Genomic DNA, 23,405 nt, shown 5'->3' with positions numbered 1-23,405 from the left:
ACAACTTAATTAATTTGAAGCCAAACGTTTAATACTTGAAGATAGGTGTTACAGATAGTTTAGTCAGTGGTATTGACCTTGTATATTTAACTACTAACAAATGTAACAGTACATAACTTATATCAATAGAATCGTCAAAATTTAGTTTTAATTTACAAAACATATTTATTGGTTGATGACATTTTGTACCCCTCTACTTTTTAAAAAACTTTGTAAAATAACATTTTTCACCTCTCTACTTTTAAAATGTCACTTTGACCTCCTCCACTTTGAACTTTTTAAAATATCACTTTCACCCCCCGCTCTATTTTGTAATCTTTCCTGCTTATCTCCCTTAGTATACATAATATGATTTTCTTTAATAACTTTCATTCGTTATAAAAAAAACTAATTTTTACGTGCTTATTTTTATGTATGCGTCAGTGTAAATTCGAGGTGGTTAACGTTTCGATGTAAATGTAGAACTTTTGTTCGTTAATTTATAAAAAAAGAAATTACGTACTTTTTTATGTACGTGCCGGTATAAATTCGATTTTGTCTAGATTTCAATGTATTTTTTGACGTTTTCATGCTTATTTTTTATGTGTGTTTCCTACGAATAAGTCGGGTCATGTATGATACGTTTTTTATTATTTAATGTTTGTTCGTTAACTTACAAAAAATCTTACTTAGTTATTTTTATGTACGTGTCGGTATAAATTCTAGTTTCTTTATGTTTTCATGCTTATTTTTATGTACGTTTCGTACATATGAATTTTGTCACATAAAATACGCTTTCATTTGATGGTATATATTGAAGTTAGTCGGTTGCACCGACCTTGTATATTTATCTACTGTCACACCCCAAAACCGGAACGGCGGAAACGTTCTGGGGCGGAGGACGTCATGCGTAGTATCACAAAAATTGTATAGCAAGCATAGTAAACACAACCAAACATTGATTACAAATATGAAAAGTGTTTACATCAGTTTGAAACTTGTTTTAAATACATCAAAAGTGTGTAATATATAGAAAACATGACTCTTATTGCTCCGGCTCCTCTAAATCCAAGATGTACCTGTCTACTGATTTCCTGAGAATACAAGCAGTTTGAAGAGTATCAGCATAAAGCTGGTGAGTTCATAAGCATTTAGTTTTGGTGGAAAATGTTCTTTGAAACCTTTTGAAAAGTGTTCCTCAAGAAAATCCTATATTTTCTTATGAAAAGCATGTTTGTAAACCCATTCCTTCCATGACTTCCAGATTCATACAAGCTATGTACAATCCAAGGAATCATGGAATGAATATGAATATCTATTAGTAGAAAATAAACCATCAGTTTTAGAGATGTCGGTGTTATCCTGGGAAAAACCCATATTTTCCCTAAAAACAGTTATCCGTCCTAGAGTTAGAGATGCAAGTTTAGAAATCCCTGATTACTATCAGTATATGTAAAAGTAGTTTTATTACTTAAAATAAAACAAATGAAGAGTAGAGTCCGTAAACCAAAGTTAGTTTATACTTATTTGCGAGTCGTATAACCATACTTGATATGACCTAGAGACCTTTATAACGTTCTTCAGGCGTTTAAGCTAAATGACATTTGTTCACCTCAGGCATGCATGCGTCACTGTAGCTAGCAGTTCAGGTGTGGGATTGTCATTCCCGAATAGATCTATTCACAAATCTCACGCTCTCCCTCCAGGAGACTCTGGTTATACTGAGATAGGATTTAACCCTGTACACCTAAGGGTACAGTTTCGAAGTAGAGCCTCACAATTCTGTATAATTTAGTTTACATGCTAGAAACAGTATAAAAATAATTATCCTTGAATAATAGTACTTTATACTCCTTAGAAAATATATAACATAAACTAAATCTGTCATAGTTTATATATATTCATCCATGAAATCTGATTTGGTAAAAACTGCCTAGAGAGTTATCCCAAACTATACCCATTATAGTTTATTAGAGTTGATATGGAAAATGCTTTGTAAAAACCTTTTTGAAAGCTATGAAGTTAGATTTCCAAAATAGAAGTTTCCCTTATGTTCAACATATTACAAAAAGAGATAAAATATCCGAATATGTTATTAAACGTGGAAATCGTTGGACTGCATTAATAAGTTTAAAACTTAATAAAATACTTTGAGTTTGGCTTGTATCCCCCCCTAAAAACATTAAAAACACGGAAAATGTAGGGGTATGAACTCACCTCGGGCGATTTGAATGAAGGATCGATACGGAATGCGGGATGTTCAAGTGAAGCCTTGAACACGATTTGATCCTAATTAACAAGTAATGACACATAAAGGAGTCAAATGATGGTATTTCACCACTAGATGTGATGGAGAACCACTCTAAGAACTTGAAACTACTCGCACTAAGTGTTAGGACCTTAAAGGATTGCATGAGGGGAGTATATGGCCACCTTAATGGTGTGTGCGGCCATGGGTGTGCGGCCCAAGGGGTGTGCGGCCGTACACTCATGTTGGAAAGTGTCTTTGAGGTCCATACTTGCATCCATGAAGTGTCCTAGGTCCATACTTAGTTGTAGTACAAGTTTAGGGTCCTAAAAATGGGTTTGTGGTCCTAGAATGTGTGTGTGGTCGCACACAAGGGTGTGTGGTCGCACACAAGGGTGTGTGGTCGCACACTTGGGTGTGTGGCCGCACACAAGGAGTGTGCTGCCGCACAAGGGTGTGTGCGGTCGTACGCCCCACATGAAAATGTCCAAAAAGGCCAATTCTAAGGTATAGGAAGGCTATGGTCATGTCTAACTTGAAGATGGAAGTCCAACTCTCACTTTGGAGGGTCTTTTTGGAGTGTGCGGCCAACCTTATGAAGGTGTGCGGCCGCACTCCTTCAAAGAGTGAAGGACATGTCGATTTTTGTACACTTAAGGCTTAGATGAAGTGGTTCTTCAAGTACAACAAGCTAAGGGATGGATTACTCACGTTTTTGAAGCCTTGGGAGGGTTTGCGGTTGAAGAGTCTTGAGAGAAAAGGTGTTGTGTGCTGCCAGGATGTTAAAGGAATGAAAGGAAAGGGGTCTACCCTTTATATAGGGGTGTGAGTGCTGTCAAAAAGTGAGTGTGCTGCCGAGGGAGTGGGTGTGCGGCCGTACACTCCTCCTAGAGGTGTGTATGGCCCGGTTTTCTCACTATACGACACTCTGACTCATTCTTAAACTCAACCTTGGTCATAATCAAGATTAGAACACTTAAATGAACCCTTAAACAGTACAAGAAATCAACAAAACAAGTTGAATATTGACTGAATTGACTAAGTGTACAAGATAGAAGTTCCGGGTTGTCACATCTACCAACAAATGCAAATGTACATACATTTTTATCAATACAACGAGCATTCAGTTTACAAAACGGATTGACACTGCCGCAACACACAACGGGTAAAATCCTAATTTATAATTGAAAAGTACATTAAAATTCTAAAGCATTGAAATTTTCTATCTGAGATAAAATATGGTTGAATAAGTCCTTTAATTTAACACGGTTTACATTAGAAATCGAATAAAAAATAAGAAAATGTTGAAAGTATGAATAAGAAAGGGTACTGCTATATGTACCTCCTTATTTACATAAATTGTCAAATCATTGGTGTATAAACACACTCACCTACTCATACATGGGATCCAGGAAACAATCGGAGATATGTATAAAATTAGATATAAGAAACCATATAATATAGTTTTCCCCTGACAACTGGGTCAAATAGTCTTAGGTTTTTGTTATCACCATAAAGAAAACTAAAGCCGTTAGTTTTTGAAAGATTTCCATAACTTTAAGCTTTTAAGAAAATGAGTATCGACTTTAGATATAAAAGTGTCAGAATTGTCCCAATTTAGCATCGAAGTACTAATCTTGTTTAATTACTTATTAAATTTTTTATTTTTTCATTATTTAGTCATCGAGACATATTGTAACAAGTTTACCGGTTATTGTCGAACATTACATGGCATGCCATATAGGTTAATTCTCATGACCTTCGTCCATATAGCATTGACGTGGCATCCATATGAATTTTTAAAATAATAAAATTTATATTATTATTAGTGCCTAAATACTTGAGGGACCATTTATATAGTTGACTTAAAAGGAAAATAAAAACTTCAAGATAAGCAGGAAGGGAGAAACTTTGCCATGATGAAAGATTGATGGAAAGAGAAAAAGGTTTTACTATTTAAGAAAGAAAAAAATGAAGGGGCGGTGGAAAGAAAAGAATAAATTCTATTTTTTGTCATTTAGTTTCATAATTTGTCCAACAAAAATAATTTTAGAGAAAAATATTTTTAAATTCCATGTAAATGCTACAGGAAAAGAATAAATTATATTTTTTGTCTTTTAGTTTCATAATTTGTCCAATAAAACTAATTTTAGAGAAAAATATTTTTAAATTCCATGTAAACTAGATGGGAATCATGTGCGCCCGTTGGCGCTGAGTCATATTTTTTTTTGTTCTTTCAGGTTGTATATGTGCTGCAGCATACCATTATATTGATGAAGATATATTTAACATACAAGAGATTTTTGGATAGGTCTTATATAGAAATTTAGGAATGGAAGTCAACATCATGTTTCAATTTGAAAGAAGAAGATATACTTTATGCAGTAATAACTACATCTGTCCCAAATCCTTTTAGTCTCAAATTCGCCAACTATATCTAAATAAATTAAAAAAAACCGCGTTATTTAAAAAAGAATTTAATGCTGGATTGAATTATGAAATTATAAAAGATACCTTCACTAGATTTTGTGCTTCTCGTCACTGATCCATAAGAAAGAATGCTTCAAATTTGATCATTAATTAATTAGGAGACAAAATTGCAAAAATGGTCCTTGTGGTTGGCAAATTTATGTGCTTTCGGTCCAAAATGAAATATTGGTGCACCACCGGTCCAAATTTGGATATCTTGTGTAGTTTTGGTCCTTATGGTTATCATTTTTTGTGGTTTTGGTCCATACTCTACCTAAAATGACGATTATGCCCTTAACCGATTGTTTTTTTAATTTTGTTCCTATTATTTTAATTAAAAAAACCAAAAAACCCACCCCACCTCTCTTAAGTAACACCCCACCCCCACCCTCTCTCTCTCTCTCTCTCTAATGTTGTTAAAGATCCATCACTGGCCTTCAACCCACTGCCTCCACCATCGTCGACCATTGCTACCTCAAAAACTTCAATCAACCATCGTCACCACATCTTCCTTCCTCAATAGATTCGCATCCATAAAAATCCATATCATATCAGGTGTTTGTGGTGGGACATGATTGGGGCACAACTGTCGCTCGACATCTAGTCTTTTCCGGCCAGATAGAGTCAAGGGAATCATTTCTCTTGGTATTCCATTGTTTTCTAGATCCCCAAGCATGTAGAGTGCAGTCTGATTTTTTGTGCATTTTATTGGTTTCACAACATAAAAAATGAAAGATCAAACCCATTTCGTAATCAACGAGAAAGGGAGTGGCAGAAAGCCACCCTTGTTTATCTATTCGAGCCACCATAATCAGTCGTCATCTCCATCACCGTTATCATAACACCACCACCTGTTAAATCTGCATCACAGGAAAAAAAATCCCACCTACCCTACCCTAATTGTCGGAGAAGACAACCGGTTAACATCTTCTCCCCAAATAAAACTGAAATTCGATACTAGACCACATCACACCAAATCAAGAACAAACCTGGAACCTGCAACAAATATCAAAACCTGAGAATCTTTTTTCAGGTAAAAAACTTAGCCCCCTCTAAATCCAAAATCGAAAATAATCAGCCCCCGTCGAGAAGGCATGACAAACGCAGGTGGTTGGGGAGATTGTCGACGATGGTTTTCTAGTTCACTGGTGATGAAAAACGTTGGAGCTTCTAGAGCTCTTTCTCAGCCGGTGATGGGAGGGAAGAGAGATAGCTCCAACGAGATATGGGTTTCAGGTCTGAGAAAGAGAGGCATCTGGTGGGGGATAACGGTGGAGAAGATGGAGATGGTCGGAGAAGGATGGTGATGGGGGCGAACGTTGATGGCAGGAGGAGGTCAGGTGGAGGTGTTCTTGATGGTATGTGTTTGTGTGTGTTTTAAAGAAGTAGCAACAGACGAAGGGGGGAGAGAGAGCGAGCGAGCGAGAGAGAGGGCCCTTCTTTTAGAGTAAATTATCTTTTTTTTATATAATAAATAATAAATGAACTAAAAGAAAAGGAAAACGGAAAGGAAAACGGAATTCAGGAGGGGTATAAAAGTCTTTTCAGGTGTAAAAGGACCAAAATCACTAAAAAGATCCAATTTTGGACCAATGGTGCACCAACATTTCATTCTGGACCAAAAGCACATAAATTTGCCAACCACAGGGACCATTTTTGCAATTTTGTCTAATTAGGATAACATAATTAATAAAGATTTGAAGAACAAATTAAATTGGGGGGAAAAGATAATTAATTAATGGTGAAGCTGAAACAATATGATAATAACTTACCAGCCAACCTAAAAGAGCTGATCGTTTGCCAAAACCCAAGAACCGGTTCCTGATGATATCATGATTTCTAACATCTGTTATTGTCGGTTCTTGAACTACATGAAATTCTTCAGATTTGATATCCATAAAATGAAATGGAAGTATAAAAATTAGAGAGATCATGAAATCGATAGTAGCTATATTGTGGTCGATATAACTTTAATCACCTTGTGTAGTGTTGAGATTTTCTTCTCTGATAGATGTTTCCCACTGCTTCCATTGGCGTATCTATATATTAATACGTTATTAAAAAAAATACACTACTCAATCAAGTGAAAGAAAACAGTTTCCAGGAGATCATAAAATTTACTAACCTTAAACCTTCCAAATACAACAGTGAGAACAGAAAATGTCACATGTACAACTGCTACTATGAAAATAAAGATGTGTAGATGATGCAGGACCTTGCCTGATAACAATGGCACCTTATTCTGTACTTGGAGAATGAATAGTGTGAATATTTGTACTATTTATTGGATAAATCAAGTTTTTCATTGTTGTACAAAAGCTAGATTGATTTGATTACCCTCTCAGCACAGTAACGTACTGAAGTTTCTTTATCTCCGAGCAATTGGCGAATAGTAGATGATTTTTTTTTACTTGGGATCAATCATCTTTTCTTTTGCTTTCAACGGGCAAGGAAGAAAGTGTTCCATGGTCGTCTTGTTCACACAGATGTTAACAATCCTATCTTGACAAACAGACAATTCATAATAGTAGTGAAATAAACCTTAACAGCATCAACTCTGCACCAAAAAGCAATAAAACTAATCAACAACTGGTGCACCAAAAAATACTAATAATGAAAAAGTTAAAAAGTTACCAACCTGATCGCCCATCTGTACAAGATCTAATTAGATTAATATGAGGTTTCTGACGTCCCGTCTTCACCCTCGTTTAAAACCATTGCCGTTTTCATACATTTTCTTGTAGTTTTCGTGACTACAAAATATTAAATCAAATAATAATAAATTAATTAATGTCAAAAACCGGTAACCAAAGGTTAAGGTTAAGAAAGCATACCATTCTCTGTCTAATCTCAAGACGGAGCTTTACTGAATTTGGCATGTCATATTCACCGTTCTCAAGGTGTCGTTCGTCTGGCCTAAGTATATGTTCATATCAAGATTTATTTATAATCAACAAAAAAATATGAATATCAATCATTTGTCTTTACGTTCCTTATACTTCTAGCTTTCTTTTGTTATAAAGTAAGCATCTTTATGTGTTATTCTTGTTTGCATAAAGAGCGGAAGTCATGATCTTCTTATTGAGCTACAGTTTCTCATTTCATATGGTACATTGCTATTTTACACGTTTTGCTAAAATGAGATTTATAAAAGAGCAGTTTCGTCATTGCTCATCAACATCTCCAAAAAGATAAAGATCTTTTATATGTTGAAAAGTAAGATTAAGATTTTCAACACTAACCCCGACATTGATGGTTTAAACAAAACATTAGATTGGTAACCCATATGCATAATCTACACACACATACACACACAAAAAAAAACATTCAGCTAATTATAACGACAACTGTAACTTACCATAGCCAAATCTTTGAGCGGGTAATTGCAATTGTGGATAATACCAGATTAGATTGGTTGCCTAAAAAAAGCCCATGATGGTAACTGACATCATTGCAGGTTGAAAAGAACACCAAAATCTGAAAATCATAAAAGGATTGTTTTCTATAAATAGGGGTAAAATGGGCATTGACTTTCTTAAACTGTAAACATGAAAACTATATGTAGTTATGATAAAAAGATGAAAACTACATTCGGTTAACGTTTATAGAAGTAGGGGTAAAATGGGCATTAATGGATTAATTTTTTTTTTAACATTAAGGTTGATGTTTAAATGCAATTGACTTTCTTAAATTGTAATTAATTTTTGATTTAGTTAAAAAGGCACAGAAAGAACCGAACCTGTCGTAGAAGGAGTTAGGCAAGGACAGAACCGACTGAACAGACATCAATTGTGGCTGTGTATTCAGTTGCCCCGAATACAAGTTCAGGTGCACAGTAATATTATGAACATATATACAATATATACAAAGATAAGTTGCATATAAATGACAAATGTGAAATTTTTCTATCTCTTTCTTGTGTTAAAATAAAAGATATTAGTCTAGGAAGCCTTATAACGAATATTTTAAATAAATGGGGAAAATGCATACCTAAAACTACAGATTCAACCGACGGTTGTTGCTCCACCAACGATTGTTGCTCCAACTACAGAAAATAACAATGTATGTTCACTAAAATATATAGCATCCTACTTCCACTGCTAAAATTGGTTAGCTATTTTAAAGTATAATGAGAACAACTTACCTATTTTACCCTTTTGCAGACTTTTTTTTCGTCTGATTGCATTTCATTTCTAAGTCAATTAAGACATTTGTTTAAATAATTATCATAACTTTTTTGTTTAATCCTAACACTCTGTGTGCTTCCTTTTGTTTCTTGCTTGCTTTAATTCGCTTATGTGTAAGACAGCATAACCAAAAAGTTAGATGAAATGATGAAAAAAGATTATACTTTTGTCTGGTACAATCCACCTAAAAAAATGTAAGATTTCAACAAAAATAAACAACACCATTATAAATTAAAAAATTACCCTTCTTTTGCTCTACCAATACCCATATCACTTGGACTTGGATGTTTGTCTTCTTGGAATATCTACAATGCCCTGTGTAGTGTTGACTCCACTGTAAGGAATTTGTTTCTGCATTCCAAATGCAAAAATTATATAGGCAGAACCATGAGATTTTACTATGAAGAAATTAAAAGTTATTCACAAAGTCAATATTAACCTTGTAGTCTTGTACAATCCCATTGGAAAATCACAAAATGAAAGTCAAACGAAATTTAACGCAACACATAAAATCCAATCTGCAAGAAAATATTTCAAAGATGGAAGTTTAAGTTAGAAACTGATTAGTTGGGTAGTGAATCAAGCCCTAAAATAAGCAGATGCAACAGATATCATTAACAAAATTAAACAAAATAAACAATCAAATTTCAATGAAACCTAAAACTGTGTCTTTCAATTCACTAAACCAACCTAATATTGAAACAAAACTCTTCCTCGTCCCTTTCAATTCTTTGAAACCTGCAAAAGAAACAAATACAAAAAGAATTTTATACCAGATATATTAAATTCCAAAAAAGCATAACACAATCTGTTAGAAAGGGGGAGTGTTAGGGTTCAAGCAATTCACTAAGGGCGCTGATGATGAGAACGTTTAAATAAGAAACAAAAAGAAAAAAAAGGATGGAGTAGAAGGCGGACGATTCCTCTAACCTGGGCAATGGTCGTCGACAATCGGAAGACGAGAAACGGTCTGATGGTTGTGGTGACTGTTTCGGCGAGTAAGAAGCAGAGAAGTCACAACACGGAGTTCGGTGTTCTTCGGTAGGCAGAAAAGATGAAAATTCGGAGGCGGTGTCGTCTACGGTTCAACTGGTTTGATGTTGGCTGACGACGGCCAATAGGAGACGCGGTGAACTGAACGGCGGTGGCGATTGTGTTCGATTGAAGGGGCGGCTCCAAGCGTTAATCGAATGGAGACAACGAACACTGTCGTTGGTTCTAGGCGTTGCAAAGAATCAATCCATTTCTCAAGCAAGAAATAAACTTTTTCTAGTGATGACTGCTTTGATATATGAGAATAAAAGGCGGTGGAGTATTGTGGTGTTAAAAGTATTGTGGTGTTAAAATGAGAATAAAAGGCGGTATTGTGGTGTTAAAAGTATTGTGGTGTTAAAATGAGAATAAAAGGCGGTGGAGTCAAAGGCGGTGGAGAGGAAGTGCTAAGATGCGAAAGTAGTAAAAGCATTATGGGGTTAAAATGAGAATAAAAAGTTAAGTGGCAAAAGATGAAAGAGAAAAAAAGTTACTGTTCCTCAACTTTTTAAGAATTAATAGTATATACAATGCTATAGGAAAAGAATAAATTATATTTTTTGTCTTTTAGTTTCATAATTTGTCAAATAAAAATAATTTTAGAGAAAAGTATTTTTAAATTCCATGTAAATGGTACGTAACATGTATGGATGTAAATGGTAAGATGGTAATATGTTAGGGGTGAGCATAATAACCGAAAAACCGAACCAAAACCAAATTAACCGATATAACCGAACCATTTTAAAAACCATTGGTTCGGTTTCTACTTTTTGTTAACCGATAACTAACGGTTCGGTTATGGTTTTACAGGTTAACCGAACCACTAACTTTATATTTTAAAATATAAAAATTATAGTTTATATATAAAATAATGTAGTCAAACTTATTTAAGACTCATTAAAATTTTAAAATATAATTCATTAATCCTCACTTATCAGGAGACAAACGTGTAATGAAACCATCAAAGGTTGATCACACAGACACACATAATCTTTCAATCATGCATTGAGTTAGATTATTAATTATTGTTGTAATTCCTAATAGGATAATTCTATAATTTGTAAACATTATTGACAATTAGTTTAATCTTCATAATCCTAATCGGAGACTTCTCACACCGTTAATCCTAATCAAATATTGTTTTGACTTTATAGTACTATTCGAAGGATTTTTTGACTTTATAATCAAGACTTCTAGGTAACTTTAGTTTTTAGTTCTTCTTGACTTTGTGATATATTAAGAATGTATTTTTTTTGAATTTTTTGGTTTTTTTATTTACTGTTTTTGACTTAATCACATTGAATATATATGAGTTATTGGCTTTTTTTTTAATCCAGATAACACATAATATGAATGTTTGACTATTTTATTTTATAGTTTTTTTTTAATCGCATCGAACGTGTATGAATTTTTGGCTTTATTTTAATGTTAATATCAATTATCAATATATGAAATTATTAATGTTAATTATTTTAATGTTTTATATTTTTATTGAATATTTTTTATTTTGAATGTGATTATGTGTTATCTCACTCTAAGTATCAAATGTACACATTTTATTCTATTACTATAAGTTAGGTCACAAACATTGGCATTGAAGAATTTTTTGTATTCTCTTTTCATTCTTATGCCAATATACTTTCGCCATTTATATTATTTTGAACATTATGGTTAACCAATTTTAACTATTAACCATAACCAATATTAACCAATGTACCCAATGACTACCAAAATGAATTAACCAATCATGATGGTTATGGTTCGGTTTTGACCAATAACCGAACCAAAACGCCCCATACACACCCCTATAATATGTTGAGCATGTTATAGTGGCTAAAACATGATAAATTTGAAATTTAAAATAATTAATCAGCACGATTAAAACTCAATGCTAAAGAGGACGAGTATTAGGTGTTGTTTGTTTTTTCTGAGGCAAAATGTCTGCAGTCTGCGGACCACATCTGTAGACCTCTGCAGTAGAAGAGGCGGACCAAACGTCTGCAGTCTGAAAAAAGAAGACTGTTTATTTTTTAACATCTGCGGGCTACTAAAATAAACTGAAATCTAAATAAACTGGTTTTTTTAAACTTCAAAGTGATTTTTTAATATTTTTATGACTTTGTTATAAATAATTAACGAATCTAGATCAACTTTTATGCATTATTGTATAAAAAATAAAAATAAAAATGGTATTAATTAACGTATATATTTGATAAAAACCAACAACTTTGGTTGCAAAGTTATAACTAAACATTACAACTAGTGATCGAAGAATTTGATACATAAATAGATGGAAATAAACTTCGATTTTTTCAATTATATCCATTAAAAACGTACCATAAATATTTTCTCGAGAAATTGACGATACTGTATTAAATAATGTTTTACAAAATTTGGCCAAAAAATATAAGAATATATTATGATTTTTTTCCATATTTATATAAACAACTTCAACGACTATTATATTGTAATAAATCTTTATTTATAAATTTGTCAAAAATATCATGTTTGTATCGTTGAACGTTTTTTTTTATGTTTTGTAACTTTTTTTTTCAAATTGTTTATCATTAATAAAGTTGGAAAAAATATAAATTAAAAAAAACTTAAAAAAAATAAATATATATATGTTTTTTTTAGGCTAGAAGATGTCTGAAGATGTTAGAAGACTTTGGTCCACATCTGCGCCAAGAAGAGGGCGCGCAGACATTTTTAGGTCTGTAGTCTTCAAAAAAACAAACAGTCTGCGAAGACTAATGTCTGCGCGTGGTCTGCGCGGCACAGACAGAAGAGGCCACGCAGATCTGCAGACAAAAAATAAACACTACCTTAGACTTTTATGATAAAAAAACAAATACTTTTTAAGAAAAAAAGAAAAAGATAAGGTTTTGTTTTATAGTAGGAAACTATTAACTATTAACTTTTACTTTTAGATAAACTTTTATTTTCTTATCTACAAGGATACTTCACATAGCCTTTATCAAATAGTTTTTTTGAACTTTTAGTTTTTTGATATTTTAGGTTTTTACTAATTGCTTTTGCCGTACTCTTTCCCACGCTTCATTTCATACAAAATCGTTAAATGCGTTTCAAATTCACATAGCAATAAAACTACATATAAAAATCGGCAAGTTTACAAAAACCTCACAACATCTACAATACAACATGACCCAATAAAAACATGAAAACCACACCTACACATCATCCTGTTTATTCCACCTCAACCTCCTTCCTCGTTCCCACATCTCCATTGCCACCGGAAGTCATCTCAGCCTCCGCCACCACCGGCGGCAACTGCTCGTAGGCCACCGTCCGCCTTGGCAAAACCCTAAACTTTCCAAAATCAAGAACCTCCACAAGCCTCTCATAACTAAACTACTGTTGAACATGTACTACAACCGCAAGAAGAATTGCAATGACAGGAATCCCAATATCCCCGAACTTTGAATAAAAATCAAGATGCGGATTCACAAACTCATAATCCTCAGAAAAATACGGGTTCGGGATCGCGGTCCGAATGTAATCATAAACATGAGGAAGAAGTCGAATCACAGTTAACCCGATAAAATACGATTTTCGTAACGGTTTGCAATTAATTTGCCAAATTAAGTTACCAATAACTTGTGGAAGCAAAAAGAAATCTTGAACCAAACCCACATACTCCTCAAATTCAGCAAGCCATTGTTGTAGGTTATGAACCACAAGCACACATACAAACCCGAGCACATGAACCAGCCCGGTAACTATAAGAACCCGTCGATCAGACGGCACACGGGTCGGTTCATGTGGGGCCCGCGTCTGTAACCGGATTCGGGCCCTCCAAACTTTCTGGTAAAGCCGCAATGTTAGCGAGAATGAAACCAGTACAAGAATCTTGACCGTGTAATCGATGACCCGAACCATTTGACTTTTTTCAAGAACCGAAGACTTTTCGTAAGATTCCGTTTTTTTAAAAAGCGCTTCGGCCCCCGTAACTAAGGGAATCCCGTATCCAACCGCTTGGACCGATAACATCACGAGTGAAACAAACGGGATCGCATCCGCATTCTCTTTGATGTAAAACAATCCGGTTAAAATAAAACCGATTGCAACCGAAAGTGTAAGAAGTTGTAAAATTCCCTCTACACCTCTTCTAGAAAGAATATCTTCCCGTTGAGCCCGATACATAATCGGAACTGTTTGAAGGTTGACCGGTTTGAAAAACAATTGGTCAAACTCGTTTCGTTGACTCGAAATTGAAATCCTAGCCGTTCGATTAACCATACAACGGGTCGCAGTAGGCGGGTACGATATCACAACTTCAATCAAACAATCCAACCCGTTTTCAAGATCCATACTCTCGTATAAAACATTCCATGAGGCCCGTACGTCCCGACACCCAACTAAATACATTTTCCCAACAACCGGATAATACAACCCTTCGACCAAAAGATCCGAAACATTCCCATATTGCCCTTCGAAGAGCGAAAGTTGACCCGATACATTCAATAGGAGCTGTCGTTCGGTGTATGTCGATTTAGCGTGATACAGTGTGTCTTCTTCTGTAATTGAATCGTTTTGTAGAGACTAGTAATGACCGAATAACAGGCCAAGTGAGAGAGTCTCAAATTGCACATCGGTTCTTAAAAAACGATTAGGCCCGGAATCAGGGACCGCAGGGTGGTGACGTGTAAGATCTTCAGATAAAAGTGACAAACCAACGAGATAGAAATCGGCATCTTCGACTTTCGGGAACGTTAAAAATGACTTTTTAATCACGGTTTAGAAGCTGAAAGGCTCGTGTTTTTCGAGAATTGTTCCTGCTAAATCGATCTTGGAATACATATAATACGGATGAGATTCCGTGTACTGATCGTATAATTCAAAAGGGCGTACAAGTTTCTCAAACGTTAACGGAAAAAAAGATAAATTCCCATCTTTTAAACTAGAAATTGTCCCGAGAATTATGCTTCTTTGTTTAATGGAAAACGAGAGCGGAATGTATAAACAGATACAGGAATCGCACCCGATTCCGATTCCATCTTTATCGACAATTCCAAGGCAACCAATTATACAAAGCTGCCCGCTTGATGATTCCCACATCCCTTCAGCCGAAAGTGTCATATTATTCAACCCGGTTCGCTGACCCGCATTGTAATGATCCTCAAATGGAGAAACAACCCGAATAACCGCTTCAACCTTCGTAAATTTACTCTTTTGACCCTTTGAAGGCGATTCTTCACATCGAACGTCTTGAAGACTAAGGTGTTGTTTGTTTTTTCTGAGGCAAAATGTCTGCAGTCTGCGGACCACTTCTATAGACCTCTGCAGCAGAAGAGGTGGACCAAACGTCTGCAGTATGAAAAAAGAAGAATGTTTGTTTTTTTAACATCTACAAGCTACTAAAATAAGCTAAAATCTAAATAAACTGATTGTTCTAACTACAAAGTGATTTTTTAATATTTTTATAACTTTATTATCAATAATTAACAAATCTAGATCAACTTTTATGTATTATTGTATAAAAAGTGAAAATAAAAATGGTACAAATTAACGTATATATTTGATAAAAACCAACAATTTTGGTCGCAAAGTTATACCTAAACATTGTAATTGTGAATCAAAGAATTTGATACATAAATTGAGGAAATAAACTTCGATTTTTTCAATTAAATCAATTAAAATCGTACCATAAATATATTTCTAAGAAATTGACGATATTGTATTACATAATGTTTTATAAAATTTGGCACAAAAAATATAAGAATATATTATGATTTTTTTCATATTTATATAAACAACTTCAATGACCATTATTCTAATGAATTTTTATTTATAAATTTGTGAAAAATCTCATATTTGTGTCGTCGAATTTTTTTTTTTAAGTATTGTAACTTTTTTTTTCAATTTGTTTATCATTAATAAAGTTGGAATAAATATAAATTCAAAAAAACTAAAAAAAAAAATCAAGATATATGTGTTTTTTTAAGCTAGAAGATGTTTGAATATGTTAGAAGACTCTGGTCCACATCTGCGCCAAGAAGATGGCGCGCAGACATTTTTAGGTCTGCAGTCTTCAAAAAAACAAACAGGCTGTGAAGACTAATGTTCTGCGCGTGGTCTGCGTCGCGCAAACAGAAGAGGCTAAGAAGATCTGCGGGCAAAAAACAAACACCACCTAAGTCTTACACCTTTGAAGCTACCGTTTGTCGCTTTTATACGGGAATCCTACTCAAACGGGCCCAATTTGCTGCAAATTTCATCCGTTTGGTTGCATTTCCAATTCGGGACAACGGTTAATGGATCTTGACCCGTGAAACGTTCAAGAATAAGGCAAAAATCAGCTCCTTTGTACAAACCGAGCCCCGTATTTGTAAAATTATCTTTGTAAGGGTATGGTGTGCAAGCTTTTGAAACGAGATTTTCGGAGGTAAACTCGTAATTTGCAGAAGCACTTAAAGAAGATGAGATTTTTACTTCATCGAAGTATTTTTGGCTTGATTTTGCGTTTAAACTTTTCAAACTACCATAGATAGTTCTTTTTGTTAAAGTAAAAGCTTTGGGGTAACGAACAACAAGTAAAATCCGGTCATCTTGAATGAGTGGTGGTTGGTTTATGTACCCCGGTTCTTTAACCCAGTCCCATGGGTTACTGGAATCAGGGTAACGATAGGGCAACATGGCGTTCCCTAATAAACACATTACAGTTTCACCATCGTTTCCTTCGGAATCGGATACAATCCCTTGGAATGGAATCGTTAATTCCGAATGCCCCGGGTATATGTTAAACATTGGGTTATTACTGTAGGGTTTTGCTCCGTACAATCCCCCAATTGTTATTGCAACCTGTAAGATCCCGTTGATGCTGACTGAGTTTTTGGATCGATGGGCTCGGTCTACATCAGTAACCCAGAAGGAAACCAAGTTCAATGATGAATTTGGATCCCATGAGCCATCTGACCCATTTAGTTTGTGATGATCATCAAATGGCATCAATGGAGCTTTATCTAACTCCTGTCACCAATCTCCATTAATGAACGACATTTTGTCTTCTGTACAATCTTTTTCCGTAGGGTTTTTGGTTAGAATCTGGAGGCATGATCGAAGAACATTCTTTTTTTACTTCGTCTATTCTATCGTATTTGAAGGTCATAGGGGGTTCTTTTGTAGATCTTAGATCCCCAAACCCATTAGGATCAATACCAATCGCTGCGTTCACTAACCTAATGCAGAGAATCAAGATAAACCCTAACATGAAAACACTCTTCATGGAAGGAATTTGAACAAGTCAACGTTTTTCAAGATTTTTTTGATAGCCGTTTGCTGATTCTTAATCAAGACCAGGACATAGGACTGGGGATTGAAGAGATCGCAAAATTAACTCAAAATAAGTAATAAATTTGGGGGCAAAAGACTAGAGTTCAGTGGGTATGGTTTAAATCGATTCAGTCACCTGAAAGCTAACCTGGAACCACTGCGAAGTATCTGTTGGAAGATCGAGTTTAATGATTGACTGGATCTTTGAGTTCTTTTTACTTCTGATTGTACGAGATCTGTGGGTTGATTTGGAAGAAGATATGTAGGCGAAAGAAGAAGGAAAAGTGAAGTTGAAGTCAACTCAAAACTGAAAATGGTAGGAAGTGATTGTCTAACGATTTTTATTTTTCCTTTGGAGTAATATTGATCGTCAAATTTAGTGAAATTCTATCAAAAACATATATATAAATTTAATATCCTTAGACTTTACTCTATAACGTGATTTAGGTTTAAAATATAAGGGTAACTTCATATATAATTTTATTATGATTCAAAATATCTGTCTGATCTAAAATTTAAATGTTATATATATTTTATTAGCTTTTTAAATATCTTATATGTCAATTTTTAATTTTTATTTTTTAAATGTTTTCTAATCAGTTTTTATATTTTTAAGATATTATAATTTATAAAAGAAAGCAAATTGACCAAATTGTCCTTAAATATCAAAACTCTTTTGACATAAAATGGATAGACCATATTGCCCATCAGTAGCCTGACACCCGTCTTTAATGATCGGGAGATGCCTTTTGAAATTGGAACGAGAGCCATAGTCCAACGCTCAATCTTCGTCACCTTGGAGACTATGTTCAACAACGAAGAATCTCCTGGGGAAGAAAGGAATCGAAAGGGAGTCCCTAAAGGTAATGTCAAACATGGAAGGCGGTTGCAAATTTTACCTTTTGATTACTCAATTATGAGCATAACCCAACCGGTTCCCTTATCCGATGATGCAAAAACGGGAAGGTAAGGGTGCGTTTAGTTGCGGAAAAATGGGCCGTTTTCCGGAAAAAATTTCCAAGAAAAATGAGAATTTTGAAAATGCGTTTAGTTCGTCTATTTTTCTAAATTTTTGACGGAAAATGAAAATTTTCCGTTTTCTAAAATTACAAAGAAGTTGCAAATTTTTGGAAAACAAATAATCATTGTTTTCCACATTTTTCTAATTCCAAAATTTTTCTAAAATATAAACACTCACTCCCACCCCATCCACCTCTATCTACCCTCACCTTAACACCCCCAACCCACCACACCCCTACCTACATACACTCACTCCCAAGCCCACCCCCACCCCCACAAACACACACACACACACACCCACAAACACACACACACACACCAACCCCCACAAACACACACACCCACATGCACACACACACACCAACCCCCACAAACACACACACACACACACACACCCACACCCACCCCCACTCCCATAAACACACACACACACCCACCCCCACCCCCACAAACACACACACACCCACACCCACCCCCACAAACACACACACACACCAACTGTTAGTGGATCACATGTTACATTGTATTAGTTCCTTATATTTCTAGATAGCCCATTGTGCAAGCCTTGTATGTATTGGCCCAAGTGGCTTTGTATTTATACGTATGTTCATGTATATGTGTGTTATGGGAAAAACACGGTTTAGCATGCATAACACACATATACATTAACATACGTATAAATACAAAGCCACTTGGGCCAATACATACAAGGCTTACACAATGGGCTGTCTAGAAATATAAGGAACTATAATAATGAAACATGTGATCCACACACACCAACCCCCACAAACACACACACACACACACCAACCCCCACAAACACACACACACACCAACCCCCACAAACACACACACACAAACTCACACCCACCCACACACACACACACCCAACACCACTACCACAATCAGCGACCTACCATCACCATCACTACCCCATCACCATCACCACCACCACCGCCGCCGCCACCCCGCTGCCACCACTGCCCCTCGCCGCTGCCCCCACCACCACCATCGTCCCCACGCCCACCCTACCACCGCTACCGTTTTCTAAAAATGAAAACCGATAGAAAAATACACATCTAAACACGTTTTCTAATTTTCTAAAACTGAAAATGAAAAATGAATAAGTTTTAACTAAACGCGTTTTCTAAATTTTCCAATGAAAGCCGAAAACGGAAAACGAAAACTGAAAAGGGAAAACGAAAAATGGAAAATGAAAACTGTTTTTCCGTAACTAAACGCAACCTAAAGTTCTTGGGAGATTTTCAGATAAAGAGTTTCAGGGAGTGAAAGATGTAAGGATTGAAGTTGCAGCTTGGCTTCACATGTTTGCTCTCTGACAGGCATTTAGGGAGGAAGAGGACAATGGTTGATTAGTATGTTGTTCCTAAGATTTTGATGTGTGATAGGGAGTAAAAGATGGAGCCACAAGTCTGTAGCCTCATTATTAAATACATGGTGATGTACTACCCAAGTCAGGAACTATGTGGAGTTCACAATAATGACAAAGAAAGAAAACGTTCACTAGTGCTTCACTGGTTACTAGTTGTGAGGATTTGAAGGAATTCATGTGGTTGCGTTTCTTTTTATCCTTATCATAACCTATTTTGGTAATGCATGTGGGTTGCACTATCTTGAAGAAATATAAGAGTGTGGGTACGCATTGCTGAATTTGTGAAGCTGTTGGGCTGTGGCGGAGGCTTGTACATGGGGGAATCTTCCAACAAATGGTTGTTATTATGGAGCTATTATTCTATAATAACACTTGTTGTTATTATGGTATTCACTGGTAAGGATTTTTGATTTTTGTTATTATGGAGCCATGTGTGGCTTTGATTTTTGATTTTAAACAGGAAGTCAAAGGAAGAGGAAGATATGTGTATTTTGACAAGACTCGTAAGGATGGAACTTCGATGATGTTTCATGGTCGGAACAAAGTCTACGCATGTAGTTATGGGTTTAAAGCAGCGAACATAAAGGAGAAGGAAGTGATTCCGAACCCACTGGCACATCAACGTCATATCAACTTTTATCTCTTCTCTCTTTCAACCTTCTCAACCCATAACATATGAAAACCTTATATTTTTCAATCTATTCAACTCATTTAATTTTTAATTTTAAAATAAACAAAAACTAATAAAAATTAAACAAATTAATTCATAAAATATAAATGTCACACCGTAAGTTTTTGAACAAATTTTTTTCATTTTAAATTACAAAAATTCTCATAATACATTTCACAAAAATCTCAATTATCAAATTAAAAAAAACACAGTTCCATAATTGTTTGATTAATAATCCAGGATCCTCAAAAAGATAACTCTTTATCTCGTATGTACAATCGAGCCGTCGCCCTCCCGTGATCCTGAGAAGTACCTGAAACACATAACACATAACACGGTAAGCACGAAGCTTAGTGAGTTCCCCAAAATACCACACACAAGTCATTAGCCACTCTAGGCTATAACTCTGTAAGACCCTCCGGTCAATGTGTCTCAGTGGGACCCTCCAGTCCCACAGCTCGTTGGACCCACTGGTCCGGTCTAGGTGAGAACCCTCCGGTCTCACTGCTCGTTGGACCCTCCGGTCTGGTCTAAGTGAGGACCCTCCGGTCTCATAATTCGTTGGACCCACTGGTCCGGTCTCGGTGAGAACCCTCCGGTCTCACTGCTTGTTGGACCCTCCGGTCCGGTCTAAGTGAGGACCCTCCGGTCTCATAATTCGTTGGACCCACTGGTCCGGTCTAAATATCACATAATATAGCACACAACACATATCACATAGAAAATGTACAACTCAAGCAAGCACATAAGACCCTTTGGTCACACATAACTACCACTCTAGGTAAAGTATAGTGAGAAGACTCACCTCGGATGGCGAACAGATCCTATAAATGCTGCTGCTACACTCCGGCTTCTATCACTAAGCCAAACCCATAAATAACCCCATTAGGATCTGAGACCAACCTTCACATATTATGTCTAAACATGGTCCACCAACCTGGCCCATAAATAACTCAAGTCCATTGGGCCCACCAACGCCCAACCATGGCCCAATTTTCCAAATTGGGCCCAAACCCTCATATGGGCCTTACCCTAAAGCCCATCTAAATATTCTAGTCCACATGACTGCTCTTTGATGGCCCATCAATGGCCCAAACACCAAAGCCCAATAGGAAGGCCCAAGCCAAAATTAGGGTTTTCACATAAAATGACGATTAGGGTTAAGTGTTTCTCACTTAACCCATTAAGGACTAAACCCATTAAGTCCATCACTCCCCTAGGCCATTCATACAATGAAGTCGGATATAATTCACAATGTCAATCCAACGGTCTAACCGCGGGTCCCGGTAAAATCCAAACTGACAAACCCAAAAATTAGGGTTTTCCAAACCCTAATTAGGGTTTCTAGCCCAATCACCATCCAACTAGTCCAAATCACGCATTTGGGCCGATTAGGGTTCACTATGCCAAGCACCACCCACTACCACCTCAGGCAGTGGTGGTCAGTGGCGGCTCACGGCGACGGCCACCACGTCACGGCGGTGGTGGTCAAGATTTTAGGCCAAAAATAATACAAAAGTACTTCAAACACCGATCGATATATACCCACAAACACACAGCCACCGGAGATGGTGGTTGGTGGCGGCAAGGAAGTGGCAGCCACCACCTCACGGTGGTGGTGGTGGTTTTCCGGCCACACAATCACCAATACAGCCCCAAGATGGCCAAGGCAACGACTACTCTCAATTTCACGTCCATACAAACACCAACAGCCACATCCCACGGTGGCAGGTGGTGGTGAAACACGGCAGCAAGCAGCAATAATAAAAGAAGGGCGGCAGCGAACCATATTGAACATCAAACCTGAGAAGAGGAACGAAGGGAAATGAGGTGTAGTGCCTTACCGAGAATCTTCCGATCACGCCGGACCCACGCAGCGACGAACGCGGCTGTAGCCGCCGGTCTCGGTGACTCCTCGGGTTCCCTTACGTCTCCGGAAGCAGTAAGGAGGTGGTGCTCGTCGGCGCTTCAACGGTGAGGCAGCAGCGGCGGTCCTGGAGTTTCTCTCGGTGGCGGCTGAAGAGAGTTTACGTGATGGTGGCTGCGACTTCAGCTATTAGATTTAGGGTTATCTCAATAGAACAGGACGTGGGGAAGGGATACGGGTTAGTCCCGTATCTCATTTCAAACTTTGTACCAATTCTCCAAATTTGGTCCCTCCTCCTCAAAACATTTTCAACTTAGTGCCATATTTACCAATCAGTCCCCTATCTTTAATAATTCATAACAATACAAGTCCAAACAATTACCAATTAGCCCCCACCTCTAGAAATATTTACAAAGTGGCCCGGAATTTACACTTTAACCCTCAAAATCCATAATTAAAACAATTTGCTTCCCAACACCACACCCCGTTCAATATTGTTTAATTCAGGACTATAATCTATTTATAAATCTTTATCTACTTATTTAATCAATAAATGGTATGTTACAATAAAATTAATTTATAAAAAGTAAATATTAGTTTATATATATATATATATATATATATATATATATATATATATATATATATATATATATATATATATATAGTTAGGTTCATGTGATACGACCTAATTTTGTGAGACCGTGAGACCACTTTTTTCTAATTAAATATTCTAATATTCTAGTGTTCACAAAAATTAAATATGTGTATTATTTTAATATTCTAAAACAATAATTTTAACATATTTTACATTGAAATATTCTAAAACATATAATGTTAGAATATATTGCATGTTCTAGTTTTACAAAGAATAGAATATTAGAATATCAGAATATATATATATATATATATATATATATATATATATATATATATATATATATAGTTAGGTTCATTTGACCACTATATTTTGTAAGACATAGAAACGCAATCCTAACCACTCATTTTGGAGATCAAAAAAAATATTTTTAAAATGCAAAATAATTGAAAATTAAAAAAATAAAATAAAATATTAGTTTTGTCATTTATAGTTTCAAAACAAAAATAAATAAATACAATTACCGTTTTTTTGAAATATTTGTGAAATATTCTGATAGAATATTCTAGTATATAAATTACAACAAAACTGTTTGAATATTCATATATTCTATTAGAATATTAGACTATAAATGTTCAAGCAATTTTAA

The 23,405-nt window shown here is 35.7% G+C and overlaps 1 protein-coding gene, 1 long non-coding RNA gene and 1 pseudogene across 3 annotated transcripts; all 3 read right to left on the bottom strand.

The window, feature by feature from the left end:
- Nucleotides 1–4,576: 4,576 nt before the first annotated feature.
- LOC145142559 (uncharacterized) lies at nt 4,577–10,429 on the bottom strand. Its single transcript, XR_013723649.1, has 13 exons — nt 9,814–10,429; nt 9,574–9,621; nt 9,323–9,401; nt 8,841–9,234; nt 8,436–8,741; nt 8,055–8,173; nt 7,531–7,612; nt 7,335–7,449; nt 6,822–7,253; nt 6,675–6,735; nt 6,469–6,575; nt 4,742–4,788; nt 4,577–4,664 (listed from the first exon to the last, which is right to left on the bottom strand). It is a non-coding gene; the product is annotated as an uncharacterized LOC145142559 (long non-coding RNA).
- Nucleotides 10,430–12,948: 2,519 nt separating this feature from the next.
- Nucleotides 12,949–22,080, bottom strand: LOC145114591 (uncharacterized; annotated as a pseudogene). Its single transcript, XR_013711090.1, has 3 exons — nt 21,837–22,080; nt 17,357–17,508; nt 12,949–15,243 (listed from the first exon to the last, which is right to left on the bottom strand). The product of XR_013711090.1 is annotated as an uncharacterized LOC145114591 (transcript).
- Nucleotides 14,695–17,358, bottom strand: LOC145142406 (uncharacterized). Its single transcript, XM_079074772.1, has one exon. The coding sequence runs from the start codon at nt 16,882–16,884 to the stop codon at nt 16,120–16,122; it is 765 nt and encodes a 254-aa protein (XP_078930898.1). The 5' UTR covers nt 16,885–17,358; the 3' UTR covers nt 14,695–16,119.
- Nucleotides 22,081–23,405: the final 1,325 nt, after the last annotated feature.

Source organism: Lactuca virosa, chromosome 1 (assembly GCF_052849685.1).
Source record: "Lactuca virosa cultivar CGN04683 chromosome 1, Lactuca_virosa_CGN04683_v6, whole genome shotgun sequence".
Taxonomy (NCBI): domain Eukaryota; kingdom Viridiplantae; phylum Streptophyta; class Magnoliopsida; order Asterales; family Asteraceae; genus Lactuca; species Lactuca virosa.
The sequence above is the reverse complement of the archived record's forward strand: the minus strand, read 5'-3'. Positions and strand labels throughout refer to the sequence as shown.